The sequence below is a fragment of the Mesoplodon bidens genome, assembly GCF_964165515.1.
Source record: "Mesoplodon bidens genome assembly, chromosome: 5".
NCBI lineage: Eukaryota > Metazoa > Chordata > Mammalia > Artiodactyla > Ziphiidae > Mesoplodon > Mesoplodon bidens.
Window position 1 is genome coordinate 99,877,831 of NC_138161.1, and position 17,825 is coordinate 99,895,655.

The 17,825-nt window shown below is 44.4% G+C and overlaps 2 protein-coding genes and 1 pseudogene across 4 annotated transcripts in view; 2 read left to right on the forward strand and 1 right to left on the reverse strand.

Moving 5' to 3' along the window:
* ABCC5 (ATP binding cassette subfamily C member 5) overlaps window positions 1-11,751 on the reverse strand; it is a 108,088-nt gene extending 96,337 nt beyond the window's left edge. For both annotated transcript variants that reach the window (XM_081234780.1, XM_081234783.1), the window contains exon 1: window positions 11,729-11,751. The gene's annotated coding sequence lies outside the window, so the exon portion shown is untranslated. The remainder of the gene's footprint in view (window positions 1-11,728) is intronic.
* LOC308617950 (5-hydroxytryptamine receptor 3C-like) overlaps window positions 2,103-17,825 on the forward strand; it is a 30,049-nt pseudogene continuing 14,326 nt past the window's right edge. Inside the window, exons 1-3 of the transcript in view lie at window positions 2,103-2,169; window positions 3,323-3,489; window positions 4,360-4,469. The product of the transcript in view is annotated as a 5-hydroxytryptamine receptor 3C-like (transcript). The remainder of the gene's footprint in view (window positions 2,170-3,322; window positions 3,490-4,359; window positions 4,470-17,825) is intronic.
* On the forward strand, window positions 4,721-6,984 carry LOC308617521 (5-hydroxytryptamine receptor 3C-like; the record flags this gene model as incomplete). Its single annotated transcript, XM_081234717.1, is given in 6 exon segments — window positions 4,721-4,886; window positions 5,070-5,230; window positions 6,026-6,223; window positions 6,225-6,234; window positions 6,415-6,624; window positions 6,755-6,984. Coding segments are annotated over 6 exon segments (975 nt in total).

Genomic DNA, 17,825 nt, shown 5'->3' on the forward strand with positions numbered 1-17,825 from the left:
TTTATTTGTTTGTGGGTTCTTATAGTTCTAGTCAAAATTGAGGTTTAAAGGGCTTCCCTGGTGGCGCAGTGGTTGAGAGTCCGCCTGCTGATGCAGGGGGACACGGGTTCATGCCCCGGTCCGGGAAGATCCCACATGCTGCGGAGCAGCTGGGCCCGTGAGCCATGGCCGCTGAGCCTGCGCGTCCGGAGCCTGTGCTCCGCAACGGGAGAGGCCACAACAGTGAGAGGTCCGCGTACCGCAAAAAAAAAATTAAAAAAAAGATGAAGAGTGGTGCTAAGGAGAGTGGAGGGAGGGTCCTTGTCAGTATGCAGCTGAGTGAAGCTGAGAGGAAACACTTTTCTGCTCATGGGAACTGGGGTTAATTCAGTCTACTCAGACATTCTAAGTCCAGAAGATTCCATTCAGGCTGAAGCAACCTGAACAACCTTGACAGAGTGAGGATAACAATAACAACCACTCTTACTGCCATTTTTAATGTTTTTGCTGCTCTAATTCATTAGCTGCTTAGGATGGGATAGGCAACGTACAAATATTATCTCAAACCACTTAAAACTCCTGCATGACAGGTTTTATCCTCTCAATCTTAGAGAGGAGGAAACTGAGGCAGAGAGAGGGTGACATGATTCTAATAGAAACAGGATTTGGCTTTAGACCTTTCTTACTGTCTCATACCAACTAGTCTGAAAAGCTTCTTCACTGAAGCAACCTCTCCCTTGGTTTTCCTAGCCACTGATGACACTCCCTGGAGCCTTCCCTAACAGAAATCATTCTAGAATAAAACAGGTTAAACAACTGATGACTTTGGCCCACTTCCCCATATGTCTGGTTTCCACCAGGAACCAAATATTTGCACATTCTAAATCTGACAAGACCCGTGAGCACCTAGGCATGGCATGGTATTTTGAAATTACTTCCTAAGGTCCTTTGAGAATCGAACAAGAAAATTAACCTTAACACTCAAAGGCAAACTTAAACACCAACCAAGGCCAAGCAGGTAACGTAAATGAGGGGAGCTGGTCAGGAATAAGACGATATTGGTGACAGAAACTGTGATGATCTAGAGAGAAATATTCTCCATCCAAAGGGCTTAACCACTTCTTAGCTTTGGCAGAAAGCATTGTTGGCAAGCAGAAATGTGAGCCCAGTACTGCTTGATCTTATTTTTCAAACAAAGCCAGAAACAGTTTTTACATGAAATCTCCCCATTTTTAAAATGTTGACAACTAACTAATTTCCTAAAAACACTAGCAGGGCCAAAAACAACATGAATTTGCAGGCTGGTTGGTCATGACCTCATAAAGCAACTTCTACTGAAAACTCTGTTATCTCCCCTCCACCCCACCCCCTTCTCCAGTATACCTGGGTCAAAATTGCTTTTGACACACGCAAAAAAAAATCAAAAGTTAAGACTTGCCAGTACAGAAGTCATATTTAAAACCTCAGCGTCTGAAGTTGATTATATAAAAGGAGACCCCCCCACCCGCAATTTTTTTGAAAGATGGCAGCAGGGTTAAAAGAAGCACGTGTGCCACGTGAAGGCAATAGAGTCATTTTGTGCCCTTCCTATGGTGCATTATATGCCACAGTGACTCTAAAGTATGAGGAAGCCATTAGCACTGCTCCAGTGACCAAATATTTTTTCTCCCTCCTCTCCAAACCGACTTGTCAGATTACTTTTGGAGACCAGGTTGAGGTCTAGTTAGGGCATGGGGTGGGATAGTCCTCCATGATATTCTGTTGTCACTGGGGGTGCTCAGTAGAGAGATGGCTAACGCTACCTGACACCTGAATTATTCAAAGCTAAGGCTTGAGGTGTGGCCTATGGTCTTTTTTTTTTTTTTTTTTTTTTTTTTTTGCGGTATGTGGGCCTCTCACTGTTGTGGCCTCTCCCGTTGCGGAGCACAGGCTCCGGACGCACAGGCCCAGCGGCCATGGCTCACGGGCCCAGCCGCTCCGCGGCATGTGGGATCTTCCCGGACCGGGGCACGAACCCGTGTCCCCTGCATCGGCAGGCGGACTCTCAACCACTGCGCCACCAGGGAAGCCCCTTAAGGTCAACATTATCACTAAGTCCCCAGAGAAGAGCCAAGGAGAGGAAGATGGAAAGAGGTTGGCTCCATGGGGAAGGATTCCTCCTCTGCCTCATTCTCCACCTGCTGCTTCAAGGTAAGATGGGACAAGAGCAAGAGCATAGCATCCATATAACTTCTGGGAAACAGAGAAACCAGGCTAATTTTTATTTCTAGACAGTCAATGACTGGGTGTTCATTTTGATAAAAACAGAAACTCATGACACTGACAGCTTTGTAGCTCTTTCTAGGGCCCTAAACAGTTAGTTGACGCCTCTCTTAATCTGTTTCTCCACTCCCCATACATCTATGGGCCTCTTCCCTTTCCCCATGTCATTCTCTTTCCAGGCATATTATCTACCCCATGGTTTCTGGGTATCGACTGACATTGAGAAGAAGAAAATTCTTTCTCAGTTCCCTTAAGCAAATGAAAAGAAAGATGCCAAGGGGAAGGAGGTAGAAGAGAAGATCTATTGTGAAAGAGGGAAACTTTTTCAGTACAATTTTCCCAGTCTAGAGTAATTTCTTGTTCATTATTCAGAATAAGCAATGAGGAATAGGACATCAGAGACAGATAAAAACAGACTCGATCAGAAGATGTTACCACATACATTCTCTGTTTCTGCCCCACAAAGTATGACAAGAAAAGGTTTGGGTATAAGATGGGTATCAAGGAACTCTTTTTAAGATAGTCTCAGTGGTGATGAGTCCTGAGTTTTAGAAGAGAACAATTAGAGCACAAAGCAAGGACACAATATATACCATTAAACTGAAAACTGAGTTCCTTCTTTAAGGAGTTCCTTCCTTAAGGTCCCACAGATTGCTCACTACCTACCTGATTGTTTCTCTCATCATTAGTTCATGACCATCTATGCCCTGTTCATATAGTGAGGAGGAGAACTGTGATTGCAAAATCTGTCACTGACATTCACCCAAATGGCTCAAGGACAGAGGTTTGTGGTGAGATTGTTAAGAACACAACAGACACTAAAAAGTGGTGGTCAGGACTGAGTTTGCATACACATTTAGGCAAGTTTTGCATAGAGAGAGAGACAATGGAATTGAGGATGGAGCCCTGACTCAGCTCACCTCATCAACTTCCACCATTTGCCTACCAGCCCAGCCCAAGCTCCCTGGTCCAGGAAGGAGGAGTCCAGACATTTCTCCCATGACCCCTGTTGTCTCTCTGTGCAGAAACACTTCCCAGACCCCAGTGCTGGCACTCTTTTCACAGTCTCTGCTCTCTACAGGAAGAGGAGACAATTTCACCATCACTTGCTCAGGATTCGACCAGCATGGGGTGGATCCCGCTGTCTTCCAAGAAGTGTTTGACAGAAAGGCCTTCCGTCCAGTCACCAACTTCAGCATCCCCACTCATGTCCACATCTCCTTCACCCTGTCTGCCATCCTGGAAGTAGTAAGTCCTGACCCAACTCTGTAATGGTCTAGTGGTAAGCAGTGGGTTCCCTGACTGGATTTTGTAAAATTAAAAGCTCAGTCTATGGGGTAGGGCGGAATGACAGAGAATGCTACAATGACATCACTGCAGGTAAAAGCTCTCCCTTTTTGGGAATACGCCACAAGAAACATGATCCCAATGGACTCTCATACTGGTGCTTTCACTTGCATTTCTCATGTACCCTGGATGATATGACCTACCATTTTTAGTGGCTTATGAAAAATATAATTGCCACACAGAACAGCCTTGGAAATGAGTAAGAGGTGGGTGGTGGCACTGGACCTGACTTCATAAAATGAATGGATAAAAATTGTTTTTCCAGGGTACACATCTTTAACTGATGACATCATTCCTGTGGCTAAATGTGGTAAGATAGACTCAGTTTCCCCTTTGTTATGATACCTCTCTTTTTCCACTCCAGGGTCCAACTTCACAGATTAAAATGGATAAAGCTGAGAATAACCACAAATTAGACAAATTCATACAGAACCAGCCAAAAATGAAAACATAAAACTTCCTGATTATTCTGCCAGTTTAAGGAGGGCAGAGATGGGGCTCAGGGAGCAAGTGGCATAAACCAAGGTCATGGAAAACAATATTTAAGTGGCTTCAACACAGGGAATCCAAAGCCAAGCTCAAGGTCTCCCTTGAGACCACTGAGGGGGAAGTGGAAGTAAAACTTTGTCAGTGACATTGTGACAGCTGTCACCAGAGAGAGGGTGGGAGAGTAAAGAAATGAGTAAAAAAAGGAATGTAAAGTGCAAGAGACAGAGGAAGACTAAGACAAGTTCCCACCCCCTGTTTGTCCCACACCACGGTTTCCTCTAGATCTGGTACAATCCATTCCTTAGGTGGAACCCAGTGGAATGTGGGGGTATCAGGAAGCTGAGCGTGGCAACTGAGAACCTGTGGCTTCCAGATATTTTCATCGAGGAGTTGTGAGTATCGGGGCTGAAAAAAGCAAGGAGACCATATCTCCAGGGAAGAGCATGAGTAACCAATAGGGGCCACACAAAGACTCACCTTAGAAAGGAGCAGCATCTGAAACTCCCAAAACATGGCAATAGGTGGAAGGGGGAGGTCAGATGAGTGGGGCTGGAGCACAGGAATGGGTGACCTGAGAGAGGAAGAAGGCCAAGTCTGATGGGGAACCCACAGCACTCACCTCCCTGTCCTTCTCACACACAGCATGGATATGGATCAGACCCCTCCAGGTCTCATGGCTTATGTCAACAGTGATGATCACACCGAATACAGTACACCAATGCAGGTGACCAGCATCTGCAACCTGGACATCTACTTCCCCTTTGATGAACAGAACTGCACCCTCACCTCCAGCTCTTTCATCTACACAGGTGAGTGAGGCTCACATGTTGAGAGCTAGAGAAAGGGTTTGGGAAGAAGAGGATAGAAAGCTGGGAACAGTGAGGGAATCTCACTGAAAGGGGTGTGAAAGCTAAGTGGTAAGGAATCCAACAGTCTGGGCAAAGGGGTTGGGAGCGCTGGGGGAAGTTGAGTTGCCTGGATCTCCTTTGCAGTGCAGAACATGGTGTTGGGCATGGAGGAGGACATGCAGGAGATTTTGAAAACATCACAGAACGTCGTTTGGAGCAAGGGGGAATGGGTACTTCAGGCTATCCATCAAAGAATGATGAAGATGACTGTGGGCACCAATGAGTATGACCAAATCATCTTGTATGAGAGCTCAGGGGCCCTGGATGAGATCTTCTCCTTAGATGCATAGCTTATGTCCTCCCCCAGAATGTAAGCTCTCCCACGAGAAAATAAGCTCCACAGGGACAGAAATTGTTATCACTTTTTTCACTGATAAATCTCCAGTACCTAAAACAGTACCTGGCACTCAGTAAATATTGATTGAATGGATCCTCCCTGAGGAAGAAACAAAGCTCCCATGGCAGTGATTTATAGTGAGCAATACCCTCCGCCCCCTGCCAGGGCTATCAGAACTTTTTGGAGGGCAAGAATTTTTATATTTATTTTTTAAAAGAGGTGGTGGAAAAGTTATGAAACACTGTCTTAGGGATATTATGATTCCAAATCCTGGTGACCCCAAAATGTCTTCTCTGTCTTGTTTTCCCTCCCCCTGGTTTTAAATGTCCACCAGCAAAGTCACTAGAGATTAGACCTTGATGAGGAAAGCAAGCAGAAATACAATGCACACAATACCTAAGAATCTGGTCCCTCAATTCTGCTAAGAGCACATTGGTAGTAATAAAAATTTAGGTGGAGAAAGTTGAACTTTGGGCCAAGAAGGAATGAGATACATTTCAATGGTAAGCAGCATGGTAGAATCAAACCATGGAAAGGCAGTGTGGTGATGAAGATGGCTTTGCTGGAGAGGCAGGACAGAGAAAGGGACTTGAGGTAATGTTTCCTTACTAGAAAGTAAGGAGCAATCTCAACTCTTGCTTTTAACTGGCTTGGCAGCCTTCCAGGCTTCTCCTCAGTTGCCTCCCTCTCCCCTCCCCACCAGGTGGCCGTCAGGCGCAGGCCTAGCCTCTACGTCATAAGCCTCCTGGTGCCCAGGAGCTTTCTGATAGCCATCGACACCCTCAGCTTCTACCTGCCAGTAGAAAGTGAGAACCGTGCCCCATTCAAGATGACACTCCTGCGGGGCTACAACGTCTTCCTGCTCATGACGTTGAATGACTTACTCCCTGCCAGTGGCACCCCCCCTCATCAGTATGGCCCCTCCCTCCATCAGGAGAAGAAAAGCAAGGTGGGGGATGGAGTGGGGAGAGGGACCAATGAAACCAGGTCAGCGTAAAAAGAGATCCTGCAAATGGGCCCTCCGGGAAAAGAGGAAACAAGAAGTCCCTGGCTGGTGCCACTGGCCCTCAGGCAGACCCAACTTCCCTCCAGGTGTCTACTTTGCCCTGTGTCTGTCACTGATGGTGCTCCGCCTGCTGGAGACCATCTTCATCACCTACCTGCTGCACCTGGCCACCACCCAGTCCCCACCCAGGCCTCGCTGGCTCCGTTCCCTGCTTCTACACTGCACCAGCCCAAGGAAACGCTGCCCTGCTGCGCCCCAGAAGGGAAACACGGGCCTCAGCCCTGCCCACCTGCCTGGTGAGGGAAATCAGCACTGCCCACACGTCCTCTCCCATCACCTCCCCTTCTCTGCTCCCGCCTCCTTCCTGCCCCCACAACCCCCCAGCTGACCTTGGCAGCCCACAGCTGAGTCTCTGTCTCTCCGTAGGTGTGAAGGAGCCCGTGGAGTTGGTGGGGAAGGTGCCAGGTCCCAGAGGGGCAGAGCTAAATGGGTGCCCTGGGTCAGCGAGGGCCCAGCAGGAAGACGAGGCTCAGAAGCAGCATTCGGTCAGCCTGTGGATGCAGTTCAGCCACATGATGGACACCCTGCTCTTCAGCCTCTACCTGCTCTTCCTGGCCCCCTCCATCGTCATGGTCATCATCCTCTGGAACACCTAGGCAGATGCCCACCTGCAAGCTCCAGGCAAGAGCTTCTCTTGCCTCCAGGAACCAGCCAGGCTCTCATCCCTGTCCAAATCCCACCTTACAGCCCTGGCAACCACCTTGTTTTCAACCCAGCCCTTCTGTTCAGTTTCAGACCAGACCTGAATGGTCTCCTAAGCTCTCCTGAGTCAGGTCCTTGCTCCTGCACACCATCAACTCCCCTCAGCCCTCCCACGAATCCTGCCTACCTGGCTCCTCAGGATTCAGGTTCTTGGAATACTTCCTTGATCGAATCTCCTCCAATAAACCCCTTTGCAGAAAGCACTGGCTCTTCTCTGCAGTATATTATAGTTTCAAAACCCTTGAGGTTGAGAGCCTTCTTGCAGAAACTTCTCATTACCAAAGAAGGATTTTCTTGTTTGTTTGTTTGTTTTTTAAGTCTATTAGACAACATGTGAAAGTGGGGAGAGGGGAGAGAAGAGGCCAAAATCTATTACAAGGAATTATAATGAAATAGGGATTAACCTCCTAAATCCAGTTATCCCGGATTTAAGCTTCAGAAATTAATAATGTGCCAGAACCAGGCATCTCTCGTTTAAAGAGTGAAGCCTTTTGTCACAGCCTGACATATGACTCATTCATCATTAAACACTTAGAGCGTTAACATAATCCCGAATTCTGCTAACTGTCTGTGTTGCAATTAGAGTTGATCCATCCCTAATCATGCTAAGAAAAGAACACTGGGTCAAGGAGAGCACGTTTGAAAATGGCATCTGCTTTACTTGGGAGTAACACAAATGCCTCCATATGAACTGGAAAATTCCCCTTCCTGGCACTTGCCTTATCATTTTGAAAGTCTTTGTCTCTTGGCCCATTATTTCCAATAGCTTCTTGGGGGAAGTGGAGACCCCACTGTATCACTGTACACCAGAGCTGTGGCATGATTTGCTGGACACCAGGTTCAGAAAAGCACAGATTTGAGAGCAACTTAATTACAACTTGAACACAATCTTTCATTTTTAGCTTTCTTTATTCTACTACTGTCTATCTGAAGCCTAAATTTCCCAGGTTATAACAGGCTAGGAGTAAAAAAGTCACAATATTGTTCACTAAAGTGTATTTCCTTGGTTCCTCCTCTCCACTGCTCTTCCTCAAACTCCTTTGACTTCCTCTGGTCACTGGTGGCAAGGTCATCAAAGGGTGGCAAGGCTGCCATTGTCCACTAGGAGTGCTGCTGCTGGTGGTGTGGGCCTGAGGTCCCATCCCAATGTTCACTGCAGGAGCTTCTGCCCTCTCAGAGCCCAGGCCACCGGAAGGCTGAACCCACAGTGCAGATGTTCCCACTGGATGCTGAGTCACCGGGACCAGCTGTAACTTGCTCTTTCCTTGCAGTCCCCTTCTGCTGGGACTCAGGCAGAAGTCCATGGGAATCTGGGCATACTGAGGCAGAAATACACTGCTATACTTTGAATGGCTCCTTTCACTCAGGCTCCTGGTCTTCCAATTAAACTTGTGCCCCTTAATTCTCCTTTTTCTCTGCTTTTTTTTTTTTTTTTTAAATTTCAGGAAGGTCTTTGGCTCTTCGGTTTCTAGAACCTTGTCAAACACTCCCTTCACCATCACCAGCCCTCCAGGCATGTCGAAGATCTAGCTAAGCTTAAATCAGGAGCCCTGACATTCACCTAAATAAATGAACATGTCTGTTATTATTTTGGATATGTTATTATTTTGGCAGTTCCTCAACTCACAGCTTTCTACAAAGTGGGCCTTTAGAAAGGACACAGTATAGGTATAATAATAACCAACATTTATTTAGTTATTAATATGTGACAGGCACTTTTCTAAGTGCTTTATATGAATAAGCACATTTAATCCTTATGGTAACCCTATGAAGCAGGAACTATATATAGATCCACACCTACCTTGGAGCCAAATGTGGAATTTTTCAGATTTTCAAAAGATAACAATCATGCATGTACTATATGTTACTAACACCCCAGGTCAGCTATGGAGTAGCACCCTCTAATCTAACACAATTAATATTTCTGCAGTGAAATCTATGAATATTCACACTTGGTAGCAAAAGTGAAACTACAGACAGACTCACAACTGTTCATGTCAGGCTTTGCCACCAAATAATTTATGAAAAATAATTTGGTTTTCAAAGCCCTTTAGGTTTTAAAACTGTGGTTTTGTATTATTATCCCCATTTTATATATTCAAATAAATGAAATGAAATAAATGAGAAAATGAAGCACAGAGAAGTGCAGTGATGGCCACTGAGCTGTCTCCCAAGTTTCCACAGCTAGTCATGTGACAGAGCTGCAGTTTGAACCGAGGAAGCTGGCCCAAGACACGAGACTCGGCCTCTGCCACACGACCCTCCAGACTGAGTATGAAACCAGACAGGTTCTCCAGGAGTCCCGTGTTGAGACGTCAATCCACTTCAAGTCTTTTTTTTTTTTAATATTTATTTATTTATTTGGCTGCACCGGGTTTTCGTTGTGGCATGCGGGATCTTTAGTTGCGGCATGTGGACTCTTCAGTTGCGGCATGTGGGATCTAGTTCCCTGGCCAGGGTTTGAACCCGGGCCCCCTGCATTGGGAGCACGGAGTCGGCCACTGAACCACCAGGGAAGCCCCCACTTCAAGTCGTCATCAGCTAACACTATAGGAGAATTAAAACAGGAAGAGCAAGTCTCTGATCAGGGTCCCTAAGACAAACTTTCTTTTCAATTTCCTTTTGCTCCCTCCCTCAGTTTTTTCTAGTCCTCACCCCTCCCGCCCACCCTCATCATAAGTCATAACACCCAAGTCCACTACCTGTACTTCCTCCACTGCTTTCTGGAGTATATATTTCCCCAAATCTGATCTGGGAAATCCCTCTTTCCTTTGTATTCTCTGGATTTAGCTTTTTGCTGCTGATATCTATTGCCAGATACTTTTGGATGTTCCAATCCTATGCCCTATCCTGAGACAGTAGCCTCACCTGGAGACTCATCCTTGACTTTGCTGAGTAGCTCACTTACCCAGATTTCAAGAGGTTCTAAAATTATGTGAGGTCCATTTGCATCATTTTGTACTTTCCACCGATCGTCACGGTACATATTTCTCTACTTATTTTCTTCACATTTTTTCCATCACATAGCTTTATGTTTTATTTGAATAGTAAATATGCACTTTATCTTTTTTGACATATGGATTAAGATACTAAATCTCCTTTCAGTAAAAGAAGGCATGATATAATTATAGTGATTTTATTTTTTCCAAAATCAAAGTCTGAACATGTGATCTTAACACACACTGGATAATCATACAGAACCTTTGAAATCAGAGAGCTCCCAGAAAACTAACAAATGTGGTAGCTGTCTTTCTATTCCATCTATAATAGAATCATATGATAAGCACACATTGTGCTAATGACTTTCCTCTTGTTAGGTGGCAAAGCTTTGAAAGGGCTTCACAAGGTAATTTATGATCTCTTTAGTAAAATCTGCTGACAGGCAACTGGTCCAGCCTGGGCCATCTTGCATTTGATGGCCTGTTTCTGCCAACAGCTCCTCACCGCCCACTCATCTGCACTGCTACCCTTTGGTTCTTGCACACATTTTTGTTCACTTTCTTTTTCTCTAAACCATTATAAGCAGTACTTCTCCACATTCTCTGCACATTTTTTGGTTCCATATTAACACAGCATTAAAGTGTATTATCTCATTATTGTCTTTGCCTCTCTCTCCTCTTCCTGAAGACCATTCTAGGATATGAAGTCACAGAATTCATTTCAAGCCTATCCTTTTCCTCCTCTCCAATTTATGATTCTCCCTTTGATAAACTCTCTTATTTAATCATCGATTGGCACTGGTTCTTCTATATAGCAGGGAAAAAAATAGCATAGTATAGAGACTTTGGGATCTGGCAGCCTTAATTTGATTCCATTACTTGTACAAGTGGCTTAACCTTACAAGTTTAAATGTCTTCATTTGTGAAATGGAGCCAATAACACAGATTAAATAGTTTTTTTAAATTAATTAATTTATTTTTGGCTGCGTTGGGTCTTCGTTGCTGCATGCAGGCTTTCTCTAGTTGCGGCAAGCGGGGGCTACTCTTTGTTGCGGTGCGCAGGCTTCTCATTGCAGTGGCTTCTCTTGTTTTGGAGCACAGGCTTTGGGCATGCGGGCTTCAGTAGTTGTGGCACACGGGCTCAGTAGTTGTGGCTCACAGGTTCTAGAGTGCAGGCTCAGTAGTTGTGGCGCACAGGCTTAGTTGCTCCGCGGCACGTGAAATCTTCCTGGACCAGGGTTCGAACCTGTGTCCCCTGCATTGGCAGGCGGGTTCTTAACCACTGCACCACCAGGGAAGTCCCAGATTAAACTATTTATAAAACATGGATTTCAAAAACCATTTGTAGGCTTATAGAAACTAGAAAGCCCAATGTGATACTCTAGAGAGCATCTTTTCATCATGCAGACTGACACCTAGAGTGCAAAATCGACATCTAGGTGGGAAGCACTAGACATAAAGAATTACAGACTTTCTAGCACAACCTCCTCATTTTTTAGATGAGAAAAATGAAATGGAGAAAAGTGAAGTGATAAGTATGGGGTTGTCACACTTCAAGAGAATTCAAGCCTATTAAAGTGGCAGCCACAACTGAGTGATTATCTTGGTCTCTTTTCCCAGGTGCCTATGAGGAGTCCCAGGACCCTCCCTCTTTCTGTTCCAGGCACCATAGCCAACCTGACTTCAGCTAGTGACTCACCCTGCAGTTTGGATGTTTTGGCTGCCTCCATGCTCCTGGATCCTTAGCCCTGGCCAGTGCCCTCTGTATGTGATTGCCATCCATCAGGGCTGCAAAAGAACGGCCTTCACTTACCCTCCCTCCTCTACCAGCTAATTCTGCCCTCGCCAGGTTACAGCTATATTCCCAAATCTGATCCCTCAGGATCACAGATGAATGGGGCCACCAGAGGGCCATGTGGTGTATTCCCCTTTGGAATATAAGCTAAGGTGAAAGGTGCTGGTATCTGACTTGCAAAACTACAGCTCCTGTCCCTACTGTTTACTTTTCTTTTTTTTTTCAGTACGCGGGCCTCTCACTGTTGTGGCCTCTCCCATTGCGGAGCACAGGCTCCGGAAGCGCAGGCTCAGCGGCCATGGCCCACGGGCCCAGCCGCTCCGCGGCATGTGGGATCCTCCCAGACCGGGGCAAGAACCCGTGTCCCCTGCATCGGCAGGCGGACTCTCAACCACTGCGCCACCAGGGAAGCCCCCTACTGTTTACTTTTGGAGCCAAACGCTGTCTAGGCCAAAGGATTTCATTTGCGGAAACCTAGGGGCCTAATAATCTAGTCCACAAGACTCCCCAGCTATAGAATAATGAAAAGAGCAAGGAAAGAACAATGGAACTAGACTGGCCTGGGTTTGAATCTAGATTCTACCAATATCCACCTGAACGGGCACTGAGCAAGATTTAGATTTTTTTTACCTCTCTATACCTCAGTTTTCTAATCTATAAAATTGGGAGTAATAGTGCTGACCTCTCAAAGCAGTTGTGAGGATATGAACACTGTACGTAAAGTACATAACACAGTATAGAGCACATGGCACAAACTCAATAAGTGGTAGCAAAGCAATCTACAGGTTCGATGCAATCCCTATCAAATTACCAATGACATTTTTCACAGAACTAGAACAAGAATTTTACATTTTGTATGGAAACACAAAAGACCCCGAAGAGCCAAAACAATCCTGAGGAAGAAAAACGGAGCTAGAGGAATCAGGCTCCCTGACTTCAGACTATACTACAAAGCTACAGTAATCAAAACAATATGGAAATGGCACAAAAACAAATATAGATCAATGGAACAGGACAGAAAGCCCAGAGATAAACCCATGCACATAAGGTCACCTTATCTTTGACAAAGGAGGCAAGAATATACAACAGAGAAAAGACAGCCTCTTCAATAAGTGGTGCTGGGAAAACTGGACAGCTACATGTAAAAGAATGAAGTTAGAACACTCCCTAACACCATACACAAAAATAAACTCAAAATGGATTAAAGACCTAAACATAAGGCCAGACACTATAAAACTCTTAGAGGAAAACATAGGAAGAACACTCTTTGACATAAATCACAGCAAGATCTTATTTGACCCACCTCCTAGAGTAATGGAAATAAAAACAAAAATAAACAAATGGGACCTAATGAAACTTAAAAGCTTTTGCAAAGCAAAGGAAACTACAAACAAGACGAAAAGACAAGCCTCAGAATGGGAGAAAATATTTGCAAACAAATCAACGGAAAAAGGATTAATCTCCAAACTATATAAACAGCTCATGCAGCTCAATATTAAAAAAACAAACAACCCAATCCAAAATTGGGCAAAAGACCTAAATAGACATTTCTCCAAAGAAGACATACAGATGGCCAAGAGGCACATGAAAAGCTGCTCAACATCACTAATTATTAGAGAAATGAAAATCAAAACTATAATGAGGTATCACCTCACACCAGTTGGAATGGGTATCATCAGAAAATCTACAAACAACAAATGCTGGAGAGGGTGTGGAGAAAAGGGAACCCTCTTGCACTGTTGGTGGGAATGTAAATTGATACAGCCACTATGGAGAACAGTATGGTGGTTCCTTAAAAAACTAAAAATAGAACTACTATATGACCCAGCAATCCCACTGCTGGCCATATGCCCTGAGAAAACCATAATTCAAGAAGAGACATGTACCACAATGTTCATTGCAGCATTATTTACAATAGCCAGGACATGGAAGCAACCTAAATGTCCATCAACAGATGAATGGATAAAGAAGGAATGGAATACAATGGAATATTAGCCATAAAAAGGAACGAAATTGAGTTTTTTGTAGTGAGGTGGATGGACCTAGAGTCTGTCATACAAAGTGAAGAAGTAAGTCAGAAAGAGAAAAACAAATACCGTATGCTAACGCATATATATGGAATCTAAAAAAGCAGTACTGATGAACCCAGTGGCAGGGCAGGAATAAAGACGCAGATGTAGAGAATGGATTTGAGGTCATGGGGGGTGGGGGGGAAGGGGAAGCTGGGATGAAGTGAGAGAGTAGCATTGACATATGTACACTACCAAATGTAAAATGGATAGCTAGTGGGAAGCAGCTGCACAGCACAGGGAGATCAGCTCGGTGCTTTGTAACCACCTAGAGGGCTGGGATAGGGAGGGTGGGAGGGAGGGTCAAGAGGGAGGGGATATGGGGATATATGTATACATATAGCTGATTCACTTTGTTATACAGCCGAAACTAACACAACATTGTAAAGCAATTATACTCCAGTAAAGATGTGGAAAAAAATAATGAATAAAAGCAATAAACAAAAATAAAACAAACAAACAAATAAATAAATAAATAAATGGTAGCTCCAGTTAGGCGATTCTGAGCATGGTCTTCACTGGAAACTTAGAGGGGACAGTCAGAAAAAAAAGGCTGGGCCCTGGCTCCATCTCTCTGGAGGCTGCTGTGCCTCTGCCAAACCCCAGCTCCACCAAACTGCACCCAAGGTGGAGGCCCACACCTCAGCCACACCATGGGAACAGCAGGTAACTTCTCTGATATGGCCTCAGGACTCCCATGAGGATCCCAATCACCTTTCTTACATCTGCCAAAGGTGCCTTCATCTCTCTCCCCATCCATGGTAAACTGACAGGCCAGATATTTAACTAAAATTTATTGAGCATCTTTTCATGCCTGCTGGGCATCTGTATATATTCTCTGGAGCAATGTCTATTCAGGTCTTCTGTCCATTTTTAATCGGGTTGTCTGGTTTTTTTGATATTGAGTTGTATGTGTTGTTTATATATTTTGGATATTAAACACTTATCGCTAATCATCAGAGAAATGCAGATCAAAACCACAGTGAAATATCACCTCCCACTGTCAGAATGGCTATCATCAAAAAGTCTACAAATAACAGATGTTGGTGAGGATGTAGAGAAAAGGGAATCCTAGTACACTGTTGGTGGGAATGTAAATTGGTGCAGCCACTATGGAAAACAGTATGGAGATTCCTCAAAAATTTAAGAATAGAACTACCGTATGATCCAGAAATTCTACTCCTGGGTATATATCAGAAGAAAATGAAAACATTAATTTGAAATGATTCATGAACCCAATGTTCACTGCAGCATTACTTACAATTGCCAAGACATGGAAGCAACCTAAATGTCTATCAGCAGAGGAATGGATAAAGAAGATGAGAGATAGATATAAAGATATATAGAGAGAGGTATGATGGAATACAACTATAATACTATATACTATATATAATATATATGTAATGGAATACTATTCAGCCACAAAAAAGAATGAAATTCTGCCATTTGCAACAACATGGATGGACCTAGAGGGTATTATATTTAGTGAAATAAGTTAGACAAAGACAAATATTGTATGTTATCATTCACATGTGAAATCTAAAAAGACAAACAAATGAATGTAACAAAACAGAAACAGACTCACAGATATAGAGAAGAAACTAGTGGTTACCAGTGGGGAGAGGGAAGTGAGGAGGGGTAAGATAGGGATAGGGGATTAAGAGGTATAAACTATTATGTATAAAATAAATAAGTTACAAGGATGTATTATACAGCACAGGAAATATAGCCAATATTTTATAGTGTTTTAAATGGAGTATAATCTATCAAAATATTTAATTACTATGTTGTACACCTGAAACTAATATTGTAACTCAACTACATTTCAATTGAAAAGCATTTATTGACTACTTACTGCTGTATGCCACACACTGGGGGACCAAAAAAAAAAAAATGTTTCCGTCTCTCCCTGAAATTACAGAGCAGGAGGAGAGACACACATATAAAGAGATGTTTCCAGTTTAAGGGTCACAGCAGCATTCAGGAACACATACGCAAGTGTGCATGTGTGTGTGTGTGTTTGTATAAGAGACAGAAAGAGAGAAGGAGAGAGAGAGAGATTGAGGAAGGCTTCACAGAAGACTAGATGCTTGAGTTGAGCTGAATCTTTAAGAATTTATTAGTGGGACAAGAGATCAATGGTGGAATGTGTATTTTAGGTCGAGGGAATGTGGAGAAATAAAATCACATACTGGATGTTGAGGTGCTACTTAGTATGTAGTGTTTCTCCCTGTGTAGTCCAAGATCCACGTGCATTAGAATCAGCTGTGGATCTAGTTTAAAATGTAAATTCCTGAGCACTGTTGCCTGCAATTCTGATTTGGGACTAAGATTCAGATTTAGGGCCAGAGTGGTGAGGGTAAGGCACATTAGGTAATTCTGATACATATTAAAGATAATAACAACTCTTTTATAATGTAAAATCAAAAGTGGGACTTCCCTGGTGGTCCAGTGCTTAAGACTCTGTGCTCCCAATGCAGGGGGCCCAGATTGGATCCCTGGTCAGGGAACTAGATCCCGCATGCTGCAACTAAAAACCATGCCACAACTAAAGATCCCAAATGCTGCAACTAAGACCCAGCGCAACCAAATATATAAATAAATATTAAAAAATAAAATAGGGCTTCCCTGGTGGCACAGTGGTTGAGAGTCCGCCTGCCGATTCAGGGGACGTGGGTTCGTGCCCCGGTCCAGGAGGATCCCACGTGCTATGGAGTGGCTGGGCCCGTGAGCCATGGCCGCTGGGCCTGCGCATCTGGAGCCTGTGCTCTGCAACGGGAGAGGCCACGGCAGTGAGAGGCCCATGTACCGCAAAAATAAATAAATAAACAAAATAAAATAAAATCCAAAGCAAAATGATGGAGAGATAGGTGGGACTTAAGTCAGAGAGTACTTTACATCATGCTAAAGTGTGAGATTTCATCCTATAAGCCAGTGGTTCTCTAAATGTGGTCGCAGGATGAGTAGCTGCAGCAGCACCTGCAAAACTTGTTGAAAATACAAATTCTCAGATTCAGCAATCTTAACGTAACTGCTATAGACAATGGGAGCCAGTGAAAGATTTCAAGTATAAGAAGGACATGGTCAGCTCTGCATTTCAAATTACACAGCCTACACAGTGGAGGATAAGTTAGAAAAAGCCAGACTAGGAGTGAGACCATTAAGGAGGTGACCAGATGAGAAGCCCGGGGGCTTTGAGGGTACTATACAGTCTCCAGAGAGATTCTTTACCATCTAGTGTCTGCATAGGGCTTAAGAATCAGGATGAAGGTGACACCTGCCCTCATCTTGGAGGAGAGCAGGCTCTCAAGGCTACTCACACAGACCCTGCTGACTGCCCTGGGTGCTGGAGCCTCTGAGCCTCGGACACTGTTTCTCACCTGGGCTCCGAAATCCAGTGTCTGTGCCTCTGGCCTTGATATCCAAAGCCATAGGGAATCTAGTGCCCAACCTGCTTATTCCTGATTCCCCAGAGTACAGCCATGGAGACACCAGACACCAATACTAAGAAGCCTGAAGAAGATGTGCAAGTGTCAGCTCACTGTACATGCTGGGAGTTCCATGAAGATAGGCCAGAGATTGCCCAGCTAGTCACACAAGGAATGAGAGGAGAGGACACAGTGACCACCCTATAATCATTTGGGATTTTTTTTTAAGTGTTGGGAATTCCCTTGCAGTCCAGTGGTTAGGACTCGGTGCTTTCACTGCCAGAGCCCAGGTTTGATCCCTGGTCAGGGAACTAAAAAAAAAGAAAAACAAAAGTTAAATCTCTAGGAATCCAAGTTGCCAGTGCTCAGGCTGTGGGATATTTTACCCCCAAATGGATCTTTGGCAATGTCTGCAGACATTATTAAGGTTATGACTGGGGTGGGGAATGGAACTGGCATCTAGTGGGCCAGAGATGCTGTTAAATATCTTACAGTGCACAGGAC